At 35.3% G+C, this 20,619-nt stretch overlaps 1 protein-coding gene across 2 annotated transcripts in view; it reads left to right on the forward strand.

The window, feature by feature from the left end:
* The window catches only part of SLC4A4 (solute carrier family 4 member 4), a 390,757-nt gene that overhangs the window by 361,170 nt on the left and 8,968 nt on the right, over positions 1–20,619 (forward strand). For both annotated transcript variants that reach the window (XM_007998838.3, XM_007998839.3), the window contains exons 19-23: positions 106–284; positions 1,418–1,490; positions 8,933–9,001; positions 11,491–11,664; positions 13,898–14,059. In XM_007998838.3, coding sequence (XP_007997029.3) covers positions 106–284; positions 1,418–1,490; positions 8,933–9,001; positions 11,491–11,664; positions 13,898–14,059 — 657 coding nt within the window. The remainder of the gene's footprint in view (positions 1–105; positions 285–1,417; positions 1,491–8,932; positions 9,002–11,490; positions 11,665–13,897; positions 14,060–20,619) is intronic.

Genomic DNA, 20,619 nt, shown 5'->3' on the forward strand with positions numbered 1-20,619 from the left:
AAAGTAAGTCAGTTTCCTTTGGTCATCTTAATTCCCCTCTGGAAATATGACTAGATAGCGAATATGAGTCTTTTCTTCACATGGTTTTGTTATCTCTTTCTACAGAAAGGAGCAGGGTATCACTTGGATCTCTTTTGGGTGGCCATCCTCATGGTGATATGCTCCCTCATGGCTCTTCCGTGGTATGTAGCTGCTACAGTCATCTCCATTGCTCACATTGACAGTTTGAAGATGGAGACAGAGACTTCTGCACCTGGAGAACAACCAAAGTTTCTAGGAGTGAGGTGTGTTAACTCAGAGGAAAATGACTCCCCAAAACACGCTGTGCACACATCCATGTGGCAATCTTAAGGAAATGGGCAGATTTGGAGGAGACAGGGCTTGTGATGATTAATTTATTCCTATATTTTTTTGTTCCAGAAAGGACTAAATTTTCATCAGAGGTTTCAGTGATTTTTTTAGTTTACTCCTCATGATATATCATTTTCATGGATTTCCAAAAGGCTAAATGTTGCAACATAAAAACGCAACCAGAGTACTTTTTTTCCTCAACATGCAGGTGGTTTTGGTGCTGCAGTGTTTACTGTATCACAGTCATGTGTGAAGGCCCTAAAACTCTTGAGTCTGCTTATGACTTTTAAGATTCTGTAAAGGGAAAGGTATTGTTATTTTCCAATTCATTTTCTGTCCCCATAAACACTGAACAACTTTAACCTCCAACTGGTCAATTTGGGTAGCTGTGAAGGGCAGGAGTAGAAGGTTTGTATACTCTGCTGAGCACTTTTTACTGCAAACTCTGCTCATAAGTGCTTGGGTAGCTCACATGACAGAGCCATCGTTTCCCACGCCAAAACAGTGGGTGATTCTTTTTTGGGGGGTGGAGGAGGGGGTGTAGGATGGGAATTATATTTGTTGAAAAGTACTTTTGTTGTTGTAGATTTGGAAATTAGACTGATGTGATTTATTGTGCTAATGAAATTTCCTTGAGCTGTTTGTTAATTAGAATATGGGACAATGTAATATCTGTCTCCTATGAAAGAAGGTGTAAGGGTAATTACACAAGAGGATAAATTACTTTAAAAAATAAGGTCTTCAAAGAGGCCAGTAACTGATGGACCAAGAGCAAGTGATTTTTCTTTCTTGATTCTAAAAGGAGCAAAAGATTTAACAGGATTACTTCTTTCTTCATGAATTCAAATCACATATTGCAATCACTTTAAGATTTTTTTTAATAGTTATATGAGTTTATACGCCATCCTTGAGGTACTAATTACATGATACCAACACCTTTGTTGCTTTAGCCAAACACTGATTTTGTCAATGTGTAGTTTTTTTTTTTTTTTTTTTGAAGGTGAAAAGACAAGAGTATGTTTATGAAGACAAGAGGTAGATTGGTAATCTTTTGATTTGGTTTCAGGGAACAAAGAGTCACTGGAACCCTTGTGTTTATTCTGACTGGTCTGTCAGTCTTTATGGCTCCCATCTTGAAGGTAAATATGTGAAACATTCATCTCTTCCTTCTTCTCAGAACACTGACATATAATTGGACATGTGAAGAGTGAAATTCCTTATGAGATATTTGCAAGATTCTCATCAGTTCTGTAACACATTGAAGCAGGGGTCAAGTAGAAAGAGGGCTTTAAATAGCTTTTGTCTTGATTTCCTTCTCAGTCTTTCATCCCCTCCCTTATCCTTAGTTTTGCAGTTACTTGATTGAACTGTATTAAATTAACAATATCCAAACTTTCTGATCTGTGAAAACAGTTTCATGCGATTGAATTAGACTGATCTTCTCCCCCTCCTCCACACAGATATTTTTTATTCTCCTTATCTTTTATACATTCTTTCTTCTATCACCTTCCATTTCCTTGTATCCAAATCTTGTCCCTCTTCCCTCATTAGACTCCTAAATAACATGAGTGATGCAGGATGACCATTTTGAAATTTTTCGACTATTGTTAATTATTACTTTGTTTCTATTTTATTTGAATCAGATGACCTCATAATTCACAAAGGTAAATCAGAGTAAAATTACTGACTCATAATTAGAAAGTTTTAGAAATGAACTTTTGAAGAAGAAAAATTCTATGATATAGCTTGTTTAGAAAATTAGGAGTCAATATATAGGTTTATTGATGGGTTGGATATCTGCCTAGATAGATAAATGGAAACTGTATGTGAAAACCTATTAAGAAGTAGGAAAAAAACTAATGAAAGTTAGTGTATACTTCTTCAGGAAGCTTCCAATTTTCTTCTGTGGTGCAAACATTTTATTTTTTTCAGTCATATAAACATGCTTGTGAATTATTAATAATTTGTCTCTTATGCTTTGTACCACAGTACAAAGCATGAAAGTCACCCGTGGACCTAACAGCTATAAACAACCACTGCTAATGATATCCTAACAAATTTTCTCTTAAAATGTTTATTTTTAAACAATTTTAATTTTAAAGGCTTTTAAAATGTTCATTTAATTACATAAGTAGTGGAGCAGTACAATCTTCTGAAGAATTCAAACAATATAGAAGTACAAAAAGTGAAAAGCAAAAGCCCTCTGTTTCTCTAAAATTAGCAAATTTTATGTCCGTTGCCAATCAGATGAAGTTGAGGCAAGTGGAACTGTAGTATCTTTGACCTATAAATAAGACTAAGGTGGCCTTCAGGGGGTTTAGACTGATGTATACAGTGTGCACAAAATACTTGTTAAACAGTTAAAATATGTATTCATCTTTTTTCCTTGGTTTCCACAATGTCAATTAACTGGTTTAATTAATTTCTGACTGGATTCATGGGGAATATGTATCTCATCTTACACAAGACATTAAGATTAAAAATAACCTCAGAAAAGTTGTTTCTGACTAGGTACAGAGGGCCTTAAAAGAGTACACAGCTTATGTTCTGCAGGGACAGAGGGAAACCTTTTGTCACCTTTGCCAGTGCAAAGCAAGTTATGGGATAGGTGTGAAGGTGTGGTGACTTTCACAGCGTCGAATCTGCTGCCAAATGCTTTACGTTCCTCCGTTATCCTATAGGCACCAGCACATCAGCTGGTGGAAAGCCTAATGACAGCGTTACCTTTTACGCAATGGAACCTCATCTAGTGAGATCATTTTTAGAGAGTTCATTGCAGACAATTATGAACCCATGTTGTGAGAGGCTCTCCTAGAAATGAATTTCCCCTGTGGGTTCCTTGAAGGTGGGCTCACTTCGAGCAGCTGCAGAGTTGCTTTTATGAGCTCTCTTTGTGCTCAGTCACTGGTGAGGGAGAAATGGGCAGAAATCTTTTCATCAGTTCTAATTTACTCATCACGTCCCCCATTTTTCTTTTATTTTTATAGTATTTCTTTTTATTAATACAGTATAAAATCATAATTCAAAAAAGTCAGATGTGTTTAAAAGTTCCTTTTGTGTGTATACGTTATAGCAGATTGGCTTTATTCCTAGAGAATCTGACAGTTGAGTAATCATGGATGATTCCAAGGGGACACAGAGAACAGATACTGTATAATTACTATTTTTAGGAGAGATGCAAGACTTACATTTTCAACAACGCCTCTTCCTAACTATTATCTCACCCTGCACCCAAATATGGCTGCAGAGGAGTTAAAGCTGAAAATTCTTTTGTTCTTTACAATGATTCTTTTCACCCCGATAGGCAAAGTGCCTTAGTATTTACAGAAACAGATTAGAATGCAGAGAAAGAAGGCAAGGCAGAGAACTGTAAGAGATCAGTGAGCAGAGCTTTCTTTTCCTTTGACCTTCCTTAATTAACCCATACCTGGGCTCACCCTCATTCAGCTGCTGGTGCCCATGATTGTGACTATTTCCACCTGGCAATTTTGCGTTAACCCAAAGAGACATTGTAAGAATAAATGAAAAATGCAGTCCAGCAAACGTTTTTGTTAAGCAAGGTTTTCCCCAAAAGGTGGGAAATGAAATTGTTTTGGCAACATAGTTTATAGCATACTGTACAAAACATATACTTAAAAACAACAAGAATAAAATAGTCAAGGATTCCCAGTTGTGATTCCTTACTTCAGTAAGTTAGGCTATTCCTTCTGGAATCACAACTCCTGATAAAGTCAGCTACTTTCAGATCATGTACCATTGAGGTTTGGTAAGTTATGTGCGTTTATCACAAATCGCTTGTTAGCTCATTTGAAAAGTCAATACAGGAAGAGGCCGATATTGAGGGTACAGTTTAACTAAAACCTAAGTTATGACTAAGTAAGAGTCAAGATTAACAATTAACCTTAGAATTCACACAGAAAGTGGTGTCAGCGGTTATGCTGGAGTAGGGAACCTTTTTTCCTCCCCTTTGGGCCTATGTGTTTTTTTAGAGAACTAGAGGACAACTTAAGAGAATCATTTTACTTAAGAGTCTGTCTTTGAAAGGGCAGATCAAATGAATGGGAAAAGAGAAATGTGTTACTTTTACTTTTTAAAATGAAATGGCTCAACACCATTTCTGCAAACTCCATACCTCCCTCACAAGTTTGGTGGTCTCAGATGATCCTAGTAATTTTCTTTCATGCATTAAGCAGTGTAGGAAGTTGTTTCCCTGCCTGTTTATGCAAGCTTACTTTGAACATGAAGTTTTTCATTTTTTATTTTGATCTCTTTGCCGAGATCTTTTATGTAGAAGAATGTAAGGAATTACAATTTTAGGTTCACAAGGATACCCCATTGACCCTAGCCAGCAACAGTCATACATGCCTCAAAGCACTGAATGTAACAGCTGATTCGGTACTGAACTGTTGGGAAGCAAGAATAACTGGCGTCCATAGCTGGTTAAACAGCTTAGTTCTGTGTTTCTGCAGCAGAATTATTGCCTGGTAAGTGAGTATTCTGTATGGGGAAACCAGAGGAGGCTACAGAGCATCAAAAAGATGAAAGGCACTTCCTTGAGCTTACTTTTCCCATTTTTCTGGCAAGTCTGAAGAAATAAGAATCAAGTGAAGTTCACTGCTACTTTTGTTGCCCTTGCTTGAAATCGTTTATTTCAAGTTAATTAGGAGTAGTCAAATTTATCTTTAATATTTGTTTAGTGTTCTAAAATCAGGAGAGCATTTAATTTGTATTTGGAAAATGTTTGTTGAGCTTCTAGAATATGCCACAATATGTCTGTCTGTTCAGTGACAGGGAAATAAAGCAAAATGGTGGAGATGATGGTGATGGTGATGACGATGATGATAACAGTAGCTGCCATTTATTGAGCTTGGCATTTGATTAAGGGCTCAGCACAGATTTTTAAAATTTAGTCCTTCGATGAATGATACCTACAAAACAATTGTCTCTGTTTTACAGATAAGAAAATTTATTAATGACTTACCAGGTCACAAAGTTCATAAATAATAGAGTGAAAATGTGAATTCAGGCAGTTCTGACATGAAAGCCAATCTCATAACCCTTAGGGTTTACAACCATTTAAAACAAAACATAGTACTTGCTCTCGAAGAACTCATTCACTTTCATTTTCCATGAGATGATCTTCTCCAGCTTCTTTGATCCAACTTCTAATCCTCTCATGTGCAGATAAATACGGCATTTTCACAAACTCCTCATCATACCTCATTCCAGTTTCTTCAATGACTAGAAACCAGATTGCAAGTCAGTACTTCCTTATCAGCTTAGATTTTCAAGCTTTAAGGGAATTAGGATATTATTTGAATAACATGTTTCTGTATATAGTTGTCATTGCTGAAAGGGCAATATAATAGAACTTAAATAAAACCAGGGCTTTGAGTCTGACCTTTGCAGCCATTCTTTTGGTCTGTACTCCTGCCATTTTCCACCCTGACCACTGAGGACCAAAGAGAGTTCTGCTAGGCAATTGCAGGCTTCTCAACTTACCAGTCAGGTCCTCGTGATGATTATGACATTAATAACCCCTTTATCATTTATCATCTATTCAGAACCAGGCCCTGGACTACATATTTTATGTGATATAGTCTTTATCATACCCTCTTTTGAATGAGAATACTGAGGATAAGAAAAGTTAATAATTTTCTCAATGTTACAGAAGTGATAGGGCCAGAATTTGAAACTAGGCTTGTCTGACTTGTGTGCCCATGCTCTTAATCAGGATCTCATTCTGGGTTGTACATTCACATGTGTGCGCACACACACACACACATGCACACACATACACGCGCACACACACACACACACACACATAGTGACCATTACTCTGCTAGAAGATCTCACTGTCCTACCTAATTCTGGTTGCACAACTACACTCTGCCCTTATTTTTAAATTTACCCTTTCTCGTTGACTCTTCTGGGAATATTCAAATACTATCAGCACATCAAAGGGAAGTATAAGTGAAAAAGAGTAGAACTGTGTTCACCAGAATTTGAAAAATTTGGTGACGTGGTCTGAATATGTTAACTGCTATTTTGATTTTATCTCAATTATTCCATCAGCTTGTAGGAGCAATACTTGATTTCATGTATGGTAATCTTATTTATAATTTACTTTTGTGCTTTCTGGGTATGATTGGTTATCTATAAAATTTCCTTTACATAATTTTATCATTTGGCAATTCTTGATATGCCTGTAAGTCTGGTATGCTTTGTGCTGTTTATGTTTTAATTATTCCTGTCTTGCTTCGTAAAAATATCTACCTACTATTATTATGTAAATTATACTGGTTTAACTTAAGATGGAGTTCCATCTTCTTAAAATGCATCTTCTCTTTCCTCCTTTGAGAAATCTCTATTACAAGAAATGATTATTTTGTGATGAATTTTTAAAGACTGACCTCCTGTGACTCATGAACTAAATCCAATAAAAAGTATCCTCTAACCCAATAATTCTGTCAAGTTTCATCAAAGTTTCCATACTGGAAGATTTTTAATGAGGTATTGCATTATCATAAGGAAAATGGCAAATTTCAAAAGATATATTTTTATGACATTGAAATTGGCCCAAAGTCAACTTCATAGCCTTCTTTATATGTATTATTTCCTTTTCGACAAAGAATAACTATTTAAAAAACATCTTCATATCTAAAGCCATTTTTCTACCCACAACCCATGCCATTCTGGGTTACTGACACCTTCTGATTTTATTTTGTTGTAGATTTGGTGATATCTGTAATCATAAATTCACAGAGAATGGACCTAAGCACTAAGGCAAAAGTGTCCTTCACTTTGACATTAGAACCACATTAGAAAAAACATGTAGCTAAGCCTAGCTGAGGGGTGGGGATGAGGCCGGGGATGGTCCCTTTGTGGTAGCTTTCCTTCAAGCTAGACAAATGCTTTACCCAGATTAAAAAGTAACTACTGCAGGAATTCTAACTAGTGTTCTATGGTTGAACTGTACTTCTCTTTTCCCTTCTTACTTTTCTTTCCTTCCAGCGGCCCCACCCCCACTACCCACCAAATGACAAATGAAATGACAAGAAAAATGGAAGATGTTTAAAAAATGAATCAAAGCTATGAAACGATCCTTCTCTTAGTTTCCTTTTTTTTTTACTTTATGGTACATTTATACACAAGAATCACGAGGAATAGAAACATGCACTTTGCAAAAGCAGTGAAGGCATGTGTCAGAAATAAAAGCGGCTTGAGCGTGATGTGTTCACCTCTTTGTGGTGACTGTTAGGTATTACAGCTTCCCCAGCAGGAACATCATCCCTCCTACCCCCATCAACGTTCTATGTCACTTTGATTTTTTTCTGGCACCAAGAGCAAAATTAGCTGTATTAGAATTGTTAGTCTTTTTTTGAAGAAGCATTTGATTTTATGTGTGTGTGTGTGTGTGCGTATATATTTATTTCACATAAATTTAAGCATCCCTATGGCTAACCAACAAAAATTGGAAATATTTGTTACACATTTTAGAATTTACTCATTCTCTAATAGTGGCCAAAGAGTCTCAGATACGGAACTACTTTAGACAATCACAAGGAGAGGCTGATAGAAATTGTGCTTAGTACGTGCGGTATTTTTAAAATTACTCTAGAGCCATACTATGTTTTCTGGTTACAACAGCCTCCTTTATGTGGATTTGGTAAGATTGGCCTTAATTGACTTGCGGTTTTAGTATTTTAGCTTTGAAAAATCCTGAAATTACTTGAACTTCTTTTCAAATTCTGAGGTTGAGAACCTTTTGTTTTTCAAACAGAAGACTTCCCAGAAACAGAGTCATCCTTGATTTGCTTCGTTTCCTCAGTACTAGGGACATTTCAAAGGTCTAGGAATAGATACAGTTTACAGTCATCACTTCTTGTTAAAACACTTTGTATTAATATAAAATATTTTTGCTAGTTAATGCATGAAAAGGTATTAATTCAGTTTTAAAAGATGTGTATTAATCCATGTGTGTAATTAATTGCTTCCAGGTGCTCCAGGGTCCTTTCAAGCAGTGTTCTTTTTAGTTAGTTCTCATAATATTCGCAGGAAGTGAGGGGACAGTCTTTTGATATTTTTTTATTGAAAGAGGCATATATATACCAAGCTGATAGATGATATGGCAAACATTATTAAGGACAAAAATCAACAAACTATATTGAAAGGAACTTGGTCTCAAGAGTGAGGCAACCATCTATTAATACCTCTATTTCTGTCTACCTCACAGTCCATATAAGCTTCTGGTTTACATAGTCATTCCTTTTCAGGGTAAAGGGAAACAGAACTTTTCCTCCATTAATTAAAAAAAGTTATTAGTAAGGTCATGCATGCTCACTAAAAAAACAAGCATCCAATGAAAATTGAAAGTCCTTTTTACCCTTCTTCATTTATTTCTCTTACAAAGAGTTTAGAAGTTCATCAATTGACTAGTAAAGCATACTAGTTAGAGGTCACTATGTTATTCTATCCTATATTTTAGTTTTAGATTTAGCCTTCATTTAAATGATTCCTCTTCATTCCTCTTTTTTCTTATTATCGTTTTAAACTTTTATCCAACTTTTTTTCTTTCTAGTTTATACCCATGCCTGTACTCTATGGTGTGTTCCTGTATATGGGAGTAGCATCCCTTAATGGTGTGCAGGTAAGTTTTTGAACAGCAATGTAAGTACAGTAGTATTTTTCTAGTAATAAGAATAGTCCAGTAACAGATCTTTGAAGAAAAGTGCTAATCCTTATTAACTGCTGAGTTTGTAAAATGCATTTATTTTCTACTTCACCATTCACCTGCTTTTCATTTCTGGTTTAATCGACAAGTTAGCCAGTATTAGCAAATGTTACCATACATACCCATTGTTGAAATAGGCTGTTAAAAGTCATTTAACCAAGAAAGCGAGAGGCTATAATCTTTCTTTTCCTCCCCCTTACCCATCTTTATCTCCTTTTTACTGTCTCAGGAAGGATACCTAACCCTTTCTGTGTGTCTTCAAGATACTATTTATCCATTTGCCTTAACTGTATACTAAGAACAGGGTATTGATTTGCTTTTCACATGGCTATGATCAATAATCAAAAGGTTTTTACCAACCAAAGAATAAAGTCAATATGGTTGATGTATTGCTTTTGTTGAAAACTTTAGCTATTCGTAACTTTGGGAAAACTGACACACTTTTAATGAAATCATTATCAGCTGGGCACGGTGGTGCACACTTTTAGTCTCAGCTACTTGGGAGTCTGGGGTGAAAGGTTCACTTGAACCTGAGTTTTAGTCCAGCCTCAACAACATAGTGAGAACCTGTCTCTTTAAAAAAAAAAAAAAATCATTAGGGAAAACTTTGTAAGGGACTTTGTCTTTCAGTTGGGTTTTAATTTAATTGGCACCAGGAAACTGGAAGTACTTATGCTGTTTTCTGGCACCTTGTTAACTGTAGCTTTATTTAGCACTTAGTAACATTTTAATGGGAAAAGACTGCGTGTCCTGTGAACATCGTAAGAATTTATTTGAACCCCTTCAAAATAGTCTTTGCTTTTGCTTATCAAATTCAGATTAATTTGGTTTTAAAGTCAGATAGAACTGGGCAAGCGGCCAGACCATCAAAGAGAGAAAAGGCTACTTTACTTTTCTCTGTTTAGGTCTGCTGAGTAGAGTTCATCATCTTTTGGATATTTGTTACAAAATACAAGGTGGTTCTTCATAGACTGGACTAGATGAATGTGAGTTTATTTGTGCTCATGAAACTTTTGAGAAGTATAAATTTGTAAAAATATCTTATTTTTACCTGCCATTGTAAATATTCTTTGTTTTCCAAAATGGAAAAATATGAAACAGAAATGGCCCGCAGACGAATAGTTCTTATTTTTGTTTGTCCTTGATGACCTGGTCTATATCAGAAGTTTAATTCTATGTGTTTTAGGGGCTTTTTGTTTGAAACTCAGTGCATGTTTATTTAATTAAAAAGAAGAAAACATCAACCACATAGTAATGATGGGGAAAAACAGCCAGGGTCTACCTAGTAGGTTTCTTAAATTCTGCAATGCTGTTGCCTCTAATGGCTTTTCTCTTTCTTTCTCGATTCTCCCTTGTTTAGACCTTTTTGGTGAGATTTGATTTAGCAAATTTTGTAATTTGTAAAGAAATTTTGTAACCCAAACTTTATAAATGAGAAGGTCCCCACCAGTCAAAAATAATTCTGGAGGGAACAAGAAAACCCTTTTAAGTAAGAAATCACTAGAGAAGATTGTGATAGTCTAATTTACTTTTGCACTTCTTTCCCTCCAGAAAGAAAATAGAGATATTATTTCAGAGTTCGTGCATGATTATTCAATTCAATAGCTATTTACTGAGCATCTTTCATTGAAAGATCCTGTGATAGGTTCTTGAATATCTTCCCGTTTGTCACTGGCAAGGTCAATTTGGCAGTTATTCTTTGAAGCACAGCACCTGGCACACAGATGCTCAGTAGTTATTTCAATAGCTGTTTATACATGACCATACAATAGCCTCTCTTAGGTTCAGATGTTGACCCTGAAACTCACTGTAGTATTCATATAGCTTTTCTCTGAAAAGAAATGGTGATAGATTGCTGAGTGTATTAGTCAAGGTATGCCACTCAGATAAATAATATGGAATTTATGAAAACATAATGTATTCCCATTTTTAAGTTGAATACTTCCTTTATATCCTTAAAACATTCCTGAAATGTGTTAATATATGATGCATAGTATCATCTCCTCTTTTTTGAGATAAGACAACTGAGGCAGAGTAAGATACATGAGTTAGACGGCTTCCTTCAGCATATTATTACTAAAATAGGCAAAAGATCCTCTTTCCTGAGACTCAGAGAGTAAAAATAGAAATTAGGAGATGAGCTCCTAGAATTTATGTTTTGCTTTGTGACTTCATTCTTTAGTGGCCACTTTTTCTTACACATCTACATAACATTCCCACAATATAATGACAAAGATTTGAAGACTTGTGCTTTAGTGTGCTTGACTAAATTTCTGCATTCCTTTGTCCTCTGAAAAGGATGTTGCTTGCCTAAATTATAGAATATAAATCAGTAATGATTAGTTAGGCATAGTGGAAATGTAATGCAGTAATGCATTTGGACTCCCTTCCTCTTTCCTCCCCAGTTCATGGATCGTCTGAAGCTGCTTCTGATGCCTCTGAAGCATCAGCCTGACTTTATCTACCTGCGTCATGTTCCCCTGCGCAGAGTCCACCTGTTCACTTTCCTGCAGGTGTTGTGTCTGGCCCTGCTTTGGATCCTCAAGTCAACGGTGGCTGCTATCATTTTTCCAGTAATGGTAGGGATTCCTTTAATTGAATGTACCTGTGAGATTATATGGGTATCATGTGGTTATTGTTATATGGAAGACTCACATGTCTTTTATGTATTGTTCCAGATTTTTCCAGCTTTGACCTCATCACTTTGATCAGTTGTAATTTACATTTCCCATGTTTATGGTTGTCTAGGATGGACCTTAGAATCAGGCTCACCTGAGTTCATATACTGGCCCTGGTTCATGCTCATCAGTAAACTTCTTTGAACTACTATTACTTCATCAGTAAAATGGGGGTTGCATTGTTGTTTTTCTGAGCATCAAAAATGACTATGAAACATGTAGCACAATGCCTGACACATAGTAGACACCAGTGCATGTTAATTACTTTTTAAATGTTGTACAATAGAATTAATCTAAGTAAGAGTGTAGGACATTTCAGTTCAAGTAATGAAGAAGTGTTGGCAACTTGTGAGAACTCATCCAGTACATTAGAAGAAATGGAGTGAGAAGTTCACTTTTTACATTTCTTGTGGTTTGCATAATGCTAAGTTTAAAGATAAGGTGGGACTCTCTATCCTTGTCATAATATGATGAGAAACAAGGTAAAGCAACTAATGTTTCACTCTGAGTCACAAGTGAAAGAAGAGAAAAAGAAGTTTTATATTTGGCTTCATTATTGAATTTTATACTTTACCATAACTCTTTACTTCTTACAAGAAAATGCATTTATGTACACTTAAAACAAGTCACAAAGGGAGCCTTGAGTCTGTTTTATCTCCCCCGCAGGTTTGAAAACAGAATTTTCCTACACTTACCACATTTTATTTTTATAAAAATCCTCTTACTCTTAGCCAAGATTATTATTTTATTTTTTGTATTTGTTTGAGATTTTTTTCTCCCAAGGATGCAAGAAAAAATGGATATTAAATACTAGTCATATTTGTTAGGTCAGATTTTTTTTTCTTAATGGTGTCTTATGTCTTTCTTTCCTTTTTTTTTTTTTTAAAAAAAAAAACTATATTAACTTACTGAAAAGCACACTGAGTATGAGAAACACTCAGATTTACCTATTAGTGTTATCTGCCTACCTACAAATTTTGCTGAAACCAAGAAAATTGAAGCTAGAGCAGGATACATTTGAATTATATCCAATAAATCACTTTTTCCTTGTGCTAAATAATAATTTTAAAATGCTTTACTTTTCTAACGTGTTTTTGTCTTTTCAGAACTTTTATTTGGTCACAAAATAATTCTGTAATAGAAGTTAGGACAGACGTTATTTATTTCTCTAGGCGATGAGGAAACTGTCATATCGAGAGCATGATGCTGATAAAGACAACTGCTTAATTTGAAGCAAGTCAGGATGCCTATAACTTGCTGCATATTAATTTTAATGTAGAATAAAGATATCGTAATTCTACCTTCAGAAGTATCTTAATATACCTTCAGAAGTTATTCTTCAAGAGCAATTCATAGAACCAGAAATACACAGGTCAAGAATATTTGTTTTGGAAGCAGACAACTGGGGCCTTTTGTATTATTCAATTATCTGGATTCATCTCCCTCACAGACATTAAGGATCTTGGACAACATACTTAATGTCTCTAACCTTCAGTTTCCTCAGCTGTATGACAGAAATAATACCTACTTTTGGGGTTTGTTTTGAAGAATAAATGAGGTAATATTGCCTAAGAGTTTAATATAGTGTCTGGGATATGTTAAGTATTCAGTTAATGGTGGTGATTGAAGTAGCCCAGTGAATGAAATGGTCTATGCATATTCAAATACTACCTCATTGTGAATACTTTGAAGATGTCTCAGTATTCTGTGTGTCGTACAGATTTTCTTGATTGCTAAAAACCTTTATAACCTTTTAATTTTTAATACTTAGAAATCATATGTCAGCTATTTTGTGACTTTAAACTTTTAATTATTTTATTTAAAATCTCACATGGAAGGAAATGGTTTTGAAAAACAATCCTTTCACATTAAAATTCTAATTGAATGTGATCATGCATTTCAGTGAACAAAGCAAAGTGAATTTCAACTAAGACTTTTATAAAACAACTTTTCCCATATAGAAAATTATGAGAGTTCACTTGGTATAAGTCCATACCGTCAAGATCAGGTCTGTCATACTCTATCCAGCCTTACACAAAGTAGGTTTCTGTGGACTCTGATAGGAGAGTATCTGTGCTTGCCGTGACTTCATCTGACATGGTTTCTTCCATACTTTTAATATTTGCTCTTTCAGATCTTGGCACTTGTAGCTGTCAGAAAAGGCATGGACTACCTCTTCTCCCAGCATGACCTCAGCTTCCTCGATGATGTCATTCCAGAAAAGGACAAGAAAAAGAAAGAGGATGAGAAGAAAAAGAAAAAGAAGAAGGGAAGTCTGGATAGTGACAATGATGATGTAAGGAACTTTCCAAATTCCAAAGGAAAACTAGTTAAAGAAACAAATGTGAAAATTGTGCCTTTTTATACCTGATGTGAAATGGAGGGCTGAGTTCTAAGAATATTTATCTGGACATGTGGTATATTACTCATTTCACATCCCTTTGCCCTTTATATTCTTTCTTTGGATTTTTATATTTTCTGAAGTCTTTCTGTAACCATTAATACCCTAATAATGACATAATGACTAATAATAACTTCTAAAAAATTTTAAAACCCACCACATTAAAAAAGTTCTGATCTCATAAAGGAAGTTTGCTTAGTAATGCTATAAAATGTATTTGGTTTCTATTAATAATTCAGGGCTTATATTTGAGATAATAACTCAATTTTATGTAATTTTAAGCCTAATGTGGATAGATGTCGATGATCTCACTTTGTATAATCTATGAATCTATTTGAGTAGGCTCTCCACCAAAGTTCTATGCTGTTATATTAATCATAGCATTATATTTATACTAATATGATTTAGCATTATTTTTCTGTAGCTCTTCAATAAAAAGAAAAGGGAATTGGAGTTTGGGGTCTTTTTACATAATTGTAGTGGTTAGTGTCATAGTCTAGAGGGTCTTCCTCCAATTAGGTGATTAAGTTGAGAAGTAAAATTTTGCCCAATTTTTTCTTTAGGAAACCAGCTCACAGAAATACAGATTCTCCAGTAGGGTTCTGTAATCAGTGCTAGGAGAAAAACTGGGATTTGTTTACTTTAACACAGGCACACACCTTATTCCAGTAGCCTTTTGAAAAGATTGCCAAAATAATGTTTTCCATTTGAAAATTTGCTCTGGATTTTACACAGTGCAGTATCACAAACGATTTTTTGTGCATCATTACCCATTCTAAAGTAGGAATATTGTTAATTGTTAGTTTCTACTTACTACTTGATAACTTTGATTGATCATTGCATACCTTATCCTTAATTGTCTCAATAGCTTGTTATCACAGTATTTATTTTTGTTCCCATTTTACAGATGAGGAAATTTAGACTGAGAAATGTTAAATATTTTGTAAAAATTTTAAAGCTTTATTGAGGTATGATTGACAAAATTGTATATATGTAAGGTGAGGCTTTGACATGTATATTTAAGTCATTTTTCTAATTGTACACAGCCATAATGGCAAAGCCAAAACTCAAATCCAGGCGTCTCTGGTTATTTCCAACTGGTCAGGCTGTCTGATTGTATTCTTTTTGTAGAACTTGGAAATAGTACAGTGAAAGAAGGCAAGAGACAGAATTGGATTTCACATAAATTGATTCAATAAGAAAAAGGCTTAATGCATGAGGCACATTTAGCTAAAGAGAAAAAGAGGTGAAAAGAGCTTTATGACTGTCATCGTCCATCTACAATGAGAACAGGTGTATAGATTTTGTTTCCAGTGATGACAGAAAAAGAATGTGTTTAAACTACAGCAGAGATTAAGATGGAATAGTCCAAAGTATGATGTGTTTACACATTTAATAGAAATTAAAATTTGAAATGAATTTCTGGACCACTCAAGACCAAAAAAAAAAAAAAAGGCTGCCTGAAATATTAAAATAATTAAAGCAGTATTTTGTCCAAAATAAATATGTCAACTTATGTACATGGACATCAAATTTAAAGTTCATTACACATTATGAACGTATGAAGTGAGGGATTATGGAATCCCCCTCTCTAATGATTTTTAAGAAAAAATAGTAAAATATCAACTTTGGAGAATGTTTTAAATGTACTGCTCTCTAGTGACAAAAGTTGGATCAAAAGCACTCCTTAGAAGTTCTTCCAATTCTTAGATATGATTTCCAACAAATCCTATTTCATTTAAAGTGTTTTTTTTCTATTGATATTTACCATTTCCGACAGATTTCTTGAAGCCAAAGTGTCATACTTGTTTTTTTTCCTCTTCCTCTTCATCCTACCCATTCCAAAACAAACAAACAAACATATACCTTTGTTCCTAGGCAGTGAATCCAGCTAGGCAATTTGGAGTACATCTGTGCAGTACGTTCTGTGTGTTGAACTCATTATTTAGGGGCTCCACTTAGGAATGTGGTTCTCCTAAGTTTACTTCTTAGTCAAAGGGTTTGGGGCCCATGGATATAGGGAGTCACGTGGGGACATGGGAGTTATAGCTATAATATAATATTTATGAGCACAAATAGTAAAAATTATGGCTTACCAACATTTTGAGCCACGCACAGTCATTTTTTAATCTGCCTGGTAGGCTGTGATTAAGGGTTGGCTGCCAACTCATCCATCTATAAGTGCTATTATTTTGGAAAAGGTTTGAAATACTGTAATGACTTACTGTTTTTGACATTCTCATAAAGGTAAGTGCATGTGGCATCTTTTTCATTATTATTATACTTTAAGTTCTGGGATACATGTGCAGATTGTGCAGGTTTGTTACATAGGTATACACGTGTCATGATGGTTTGCTGTACATATCAGCCTGTCATCTACATTAGGTATTTCTCCTACTGGTATCCCTCCCGTAGTGCCCTACCCCCGGGCAGGCCCCAGCGTGTGATGTTCCCCTGCCTGTGTCCATGTGTTCTAATTGTTCAACTCCCACTTATGAGTGAAAACATGTGGTGTTTGGTTTTCTGTTCCTGTGTTAGTTTGCTGAGAATGATTGTTTCCAGCTTCATCCATGTCCCTGCAAAGGACATGAACTCATCCTTTTTTATGGCTGCATAGTATTCCATGGTGTATATGTGCCACATTTTCTTTATCCAGTCTATCATGGATGGGCATATGGGTTGGTTCCAAGTCTTTGCTATTGTGAGCAGTGCTGTAATAAACATGCATGTTCCTGTGTCTTTATAGTAGAATGATTTATAATCCTTTGGGTATATGGGTATATACCCAGTAATAGGATTGCTGGGTCAAATGGTATTGCGGTCTTTGAGGAATCACCACACTGTCTTTCACGATGGTTGAAATAATTTAGACTCTCACCAACAGTGTAAAAGCATTCCTATTTCTCCAAATCCTCTCCAGCATCTGTTATTTCCTCACTTTTTAATGATTGCCATTCTAACTGGCATGAGATGGTATCTCATTGTGATTTTGATTTGCATTTGTCTGATGACCAGCAATGATGACCTTTTTTTCATATGTTTGCGGGCTGCATAAATGTCTTCCTTTGAGAAGTATCTGTTCATATCCTTTGCCCACTTTTTGATAGGGTTGTTTTTTTCTTGTAAATTTGTTTAAGTTCCTTGTAGATTCTGAATATTAGCCCTTTGTCAGATGGATAGATTGCAAAAATTTTCTCCCATTCTGTAGGTTGCCTATTCATTCTGATGATAATTTATTTTGCTGTGCAGATGCTCTGTAGTTTAATTAGATGCCATTTGTCAATTTTGACTTTTGTTGTCATTACTTTTGCTGTTTTAATCATGAAGTCCTTGCCCTTGCCTATGTCCTGAATGGTATTGCCTAGGTTTTCTTCTAGGGTTTTATAGTTTTACATCTTATATTTAAGGCTTTAATCCATCTTGATTTGATTTTTGTATAAGATGTAAGGAAGGGTCCAGTTTCAATTTTCTGCATATGGCTAACCAGTTTTCCCAACACTATTTATTAAATAGGGACTCCTTTCCTCACTGCCTGTATTTGTCAGGTTTGTCAAAAATCAGATGGTTGTAGATGTGTGACATTATTTTTGAGGCTTCCATTCTGTTCCATTGGTCCATATATCTGTTTTGGTACTGGTACCATGCTGTTTTGGTTATTGTAGCCTTGTGGCATAGTTTGAAGTCAGGTAGTGTGAAGCCTCCAGCTTTGTTCTTTTTGCTTAGGATTGTCTTGGCTATATGGGCTCTTTTTTGGTTCCATGTGAAATTTAAAGTAGTTTCTTCTAATTTTGTGAAGAAAGTCAATGGTAGCTTGATGAGGATAGCATTGATTCCATAAATTACTTTGGGCAGTATGGCCATTTTCATGATATTGATTCTTGTATCCATGAGCATGGAATGTTTTTCCATTTGTTTGTGTCCTCTTTTATTTCCTTGAGCAGTAGTTTGTTGTTCTCCTTGAAAAGGTCCTTCACATCCCTTGTCAATTGTATTCCTAGGCATTTTGTTCTCTTTGTAGCAATTGTGAATAGGAGTTCATTCATGATTGGGCTCTCTGTCTATTATTGGTGTATAGGAATGCTTGTGATTTCTGCACATTGATTTTGTATTCTGAGACTTTGCTGAAGTTGCTTATCAGCTTAAGGAGATTTTGGGATGAGACAGTGGAGTTTTCTAAATATACAATCATGTCATTGGCAAACAGAGACAATTTGACTTCCCCTCTTCCTATTTGAATACCCTTTATTTCTTTCTCTTGCCTGATTGCCCTGGCCAGAAATTCCAATACTATGTTGAATAAGAGTGGTGAGAGAGAGCATCCTTGTCTTGTGCCAGTTTTCAAAGGGAATGCTTCCAGCTTTTGCCCATTCAGTATGATATTGGCTGTGGGTTTGTCATAAATAGCTCTTATTATTTTGAGATACATTCCATGAATACCTAGTTTATTTAGAGTGTTTAGCATGAAAGGCTGTTGAATTTTATTGAAGGTCTTTTCTGTATTTATTGAGATAATGATGTGTTTTTTGTCATTGGTTCTGCTTATGTGATGGATTATGTTCATTGATTTGCCTATGCTGAACCAGCCTTGCATCCCAGGGATGAAGCCAACATGATCGTGGTAGATTAGTTTTTTATTATGCTTCTGTATTTTACCAGTATTTTACCAGTTTACCAGTATTTTCTTGAGGATTTTCACATCAATGTTCATCAGGAATACTGGCCTGCAATTTTTTTTGTTGTGTCTCTGCCAGGTTTTGGTATCAGGATGATGCTGGCCTCATAAAATGAGTTAGGGGGGACTCCCTCTTTTTCTATTGTTTGGAATAATTTCAGAAGAAATTGTACCAGCTCCTCTTCATACTGCTGGTAGAATTCTTCTGTAAACCCATCTGGTCCTGGACTTTTTTTTGGTTGGTAGACTATTAATTACTGCTTCCATTTCAGAACTTGTTGTTGTATTCAGGGATTCAACTTCTTCCAGAGTTGGTCTTGGGAGGGTGTATGTATCCAGGAATTTATCCATTTCTTCTGGATTTTCTAGTTTATTTGTGTAGAGGTGTTTATAGTACTCTCTGATGGTAGTTTGTATTTCTGTGGGGTCAGTGGTTATATCCCCTTTATCATTTTTTATTGTGCCTATTTGATTCTTCTCTCTTTTCTTCTTCATTATTCTGGCTAGTGGTCTATTTTGTTAATCTTTTCAAAAAAACAGCTCCTGGATTCATTGATTTTTTTGAAGGGTTTTTTGTGTCTCTCTCTCCTTCAGTTCTGCTCTGATCTTAGTTATTTCTTGCCTTCTGCTAGCTTTTGAATGTGTTTGCTCTTGCTTCTCTAGTTCTTTTAATTGTGATGTTAGACTGTCAATTTTTATATCTTTCCTGCTTTCTCCTGTGGGAATTTAGTGCTATAAATTTCCCTCTAAACACTGCTTTAGCTGTGTCCAGACTGTTTGTTATGATTTCCATTCTTTTACATTTGCTCGGGAGTGTTTTACTTCCAATTATGTGGTCAATTTTAGAATAAGTGCGATGTGGTGCTGAGAAGAATGTACGTTCTGTTGATTTGGGGTGGAGAGTTCTGTAGATGTCTATTAGATCTGCTTGGTCCAGAGCTGAGTTCAAGTCCTGGATATCCTTGTTAATTTTCTGTCTCACTGATCTGTCTAATATTGACAGTGGGGTGTTAAAGTCTCCCACTATTATTTTGTGGGAGTCTCTTTGTAGGTCTCTAAGAACTTGCTTTATGAGTCTGGGTGCTCCTATGTTGGGTGCATATATGTTTGAGATAGTTAGCTCTTTTTGTTACATTGATCCCTTTATCATTATGCAATGCCCTTCTTGGTCTTTTTTGATGCTTTTTGGTATAAAGTCTGTTTTATCAGAGACTAGGATTGCAACCCCTGGTTTTGTTTGTTTGTTTGTTTGTTTGTTTTGTTTCTGCTTTCCATTTGCTTGGTAAATATTCCTCCATCCCTTTATTTTGAGCCTATGTGTGTCTTTGAACATGCGGTGGGTCTCCTGAATATAGCACACGCATGGGTCTTAACTCTAGCCAGTTTGCCAATCTGTGTCTTTTAATTGGGGCATTTAGCCCATTTACATTTAAGGTTAATATTGTTTATGTGTGGCATGTTTTTTTTTTCTTTTTTGCTTGTTGAATGCATTGTCTTAGTTCTCTAAAAGGATACTGTTGTATATTAACCTCTTTAGAGTCACCATAAAGGATTTTCCATGTAGGTAATAGACTTTATGTTAAGATTTTTTTAACATTAATCTCATTTTATTTTCAACTAAAAATCATCTTTTTGGTACTTTCAATTAAGAGATATATTGGGTCTTTCAGTCCCAACATAGACTTGGAATCAATATAATGCATTTAAAAGAAACAAAGTGGTAATCTCTGGGAAATCTATTATAATTTGGGCTAGGTGGCCTGTTCTTTAAGCAGTCCCATGA

Source organism: Chlorocebus sabaeus, chromosome 7, assembly GCF_047675955.1.
Source record: "Chlorocebus sabaeus isolate Y175 chromosome 7, mChlSab1.0.hap1, whole genome shotgun sequence".
Classification (NCBI taxonomy): domain Eukaryota; kingdom Metazoa; phylum Chordata; class Mammalia; order Primates; family Cercopithecidae; genus Chlorocebus; species Chlorocebus sabaeus.